The 2,439-nt window shown below is 70.7% G+C and overlaps 1 protein-coding gene across 1 annotated transcript; it reads left to right on the top strand.

Moving 5' to 3' along the window:
- Window positions 1-1,881: 1,881 nt before the first annotated feature.
- On the top strand, window positions 1,882-2,200 carry EMIHUDRAFT_254649 (hypothetical protein; the record flags this gene model as incomplete). Its single annotated transcript, XM_005777672.1, has 2 exons — window positions 1,882-1,995; window positions 2,159-2,200. The coding sequence occupies 2 exons, from the start codon at window positions 1,882-1,884 to the stop codon at window positions 2,198-2,200; spliced, it is 156 nt and encodes a 51-aa protein (XP_005777729.1).
- Window positions 2,201-2,439: the final 239 nt, after the last annotated feature.

Raw genomic sequence — 2,439 nt, 5'->3', positions numbered from 1 at the left:
ACTGCAGCCTCGCAAACGTCGCGCACAGATCCAGGAGGCTGCCCACCAAGCAGCAGAGTGCTGCACCGGCTTGCAGCGGAGGCTGTGGCGCTGCGGCGCCGTCTCCCCGCCCTGTCCACGGAGCAGGCGCGCGGCGGCACGGCCCTCCACCAGTCGCAGGAGGTGCGCACCTCCCAAAGGAAGCACCAGATGCTCCCTCACCACCCGCAGCGTTGACCGTTGTGCAGCGCAGCGCACGGGCCACGCCACGCAAAGCCGACCCTCAGTCTGCCCAAGAGGTTTGTGCGGAAGGCCTGGGAAGCGCGCGCCCGCCTCCTCCGCTGCCCGCCCGTTTTTTTTTCCACAGAGTTTTTTCTTCTTTTTGCCCCAGTCATGAGCGGCGGGGGCGGCCCAACCCGCCTCGCCGACCTGGCTCGGGGCGACCTGGCCTGGCTGCGCGCCTTCATCTCCGGGCAGGGAACGCACGGCACGTCGCTCGCGGCCCAGCTCGACGCGCGGCACGACACCGAGAAGCAGGACACGCTGCTCACCTGGGCCGCTCGTCACGGGCAGGCCGAGGCGGTGCGGCTGCTGCTCGAGGGCGGCGCGAGCGTCGGGGCGACGACTGGCCGCGGCGCTTCCGCGCTGCACATCGCGTGCCAGGAGAGGCAGATTGAGTGCGCCCGGCTGCTCGTCGAGGCTGGCGCGGCGACCGACCAAGCGGATTCTGAAGGCCGCACGCCGCTGTACGTCGCGAGCCGGCGGGGCCATGACCAGTGCGTCCGGCTGCTTCTCGAGGCGAGCGCGGCGGTCAACCAAGCCAAGGACGGCACCACGCCGCTGTACATCGCGTGCCAGCAGGGGCAGATTGAGTGCGTCCGGCTGCTTCTCGAGGCGAGCGCGGCGGTCAACCAAGCCTGCAACAACGGCGCCACGCCGCTGCTCGTCGCGTGCCAGCACGGCCATCTCGAGTGCACCCGGCTGCTGCGCGACGCTGGCGCTGACATCAACCAAGCAATGAACGATGGTCTCACGCCGCTGTACATCGCGTGCCAGAACGGCCATCTCGAGTGCGCCCGGCTGCTGCGCGACGCTGGCGCGGCCGTCAACCAAGCCAAGCAGAACGGCGCCACGCCGCTGTACATGGCGTGCCTGAAGGGCCACGTCGAGATCGCCCAGCTGCTCCTCGAGGCTGGCGCGGCGGTCGACCAAGCCAAGGAGAACGGCGCCACGCCGCTGCTCATCGCGTGCCAGCACGGCCACCTCGAGTGTGCCCAGCTGCTGCGCGGCGCTGGCGCTGACATCAACCAAGCGATGAACGATGGCGCCACGCCGCTGTACATCGCGTGCCAGAACGGCCAGCTCGAGTGCGCCCGGCTGCTGCGCGACGCTGGCGCGGCGGTCAGCCAAGCCAAGCAGAACGGCGCCACGCCGCTGTTCGTTGCGTGCCGGAACGGCCAGCTCGAGTGCGTTCGGCTGCTCCTCGAGGCTGGCGCGGCGATCGACCAGGCCGATGAGCAAGGCGCCACGCCGCTGATCGTTGCGTGCCACTTCGGGCAGCTCGAGGTCGCCAAGCTCCTCTCCTCCTATGGCGCCTCCCGCGCCGCTACGCCCTTCGGCACGCCCGAGGAGGCTGCAAACAGCCGCGGCCACGCCGACCTCGCCGCCTGGCTGGTCGCCAGCCGCGGCTGGACGCCGCTCGCGCACCTTGAGACCCTCACCGCCGCCCGCGCGCTCTCCCTGCTGCGCAGCGGCGCAAGCCTGCACGAGGGCGGGCCGACGCCGCTGCAGCGCGCCGCGGGCGGCGAGGGCGAGGCGGCCGCGCTGATCCGGCGGGCGGCGGCGCCGTGGTCGCCGGCAAGCCACTCGCTCTTCCCCGCGGCGGCGCGCGAGTACGCGGTGATGGTCATGCGCATCGGCTACCAGATCGCGCTCTCTCCGCCCGACGGCGCCGAGGCGCGCCCGGACTGGAGCGCGCTGTCCGACGTGTGGCGCGAGCACGTGCTGCCGCACGCGGTGGCGCGCTGAGGCCGAGTGAGGACGCGAGTGCCACGCGGCGGCGCTGACCCGGCGGGCGGCGGGCGGCGGAGGCGGCGGAGGCGGAGGGGCAGGCAGCGTTTGAGCGTGTATCACGATCGACGACGCCACGCCACACGCGGGCGCGATCGACGCCTTGGAGGAGGAGCTGTCGGCGCTCGGCGCTTCGCCTCGCAGCGCTTGAGGTTGCCGAGGCGCCGGCGGCCGCTGCTCAGACGGCGGCAACGGCAGTGGGCGAGGTTTGAACCACTCACATGTGCGTCGTGTGCATGACCGAGCCGATCACGCACGTCATGGGTTCCGTGCGGGGACTAGAGCAAGTCGCCCTGCGGTGAATATCCCGGGGAGAGATGTGCATTGGAGTTTAGTCAAGACTGTTTAGGCTGTTAGCTTGTCTGAAGTAAACACTTCTTTTCTCTTGCA

The sequence above is a fragment of the Emiliania huxleyi genome (assembly GCF_000372725.1).
Source record: "Emiliania huxleyi CCMP1516 unplaced genomic scaffold EMIHUscaffold_2585, whole genome shotgun sequence".
In the NCBI taxonomy this organism is placed as follows: domain Eukaryota; phylum Haptophyta; order Isochrysidales; family Noelaerhabdaceae; genus Emiliania; species Emiliania huxleyi.
Note: the sequence above shows the minus strand (reverse complement) of the source record. Positions and strands in the feature narration are given on the sequence as shown.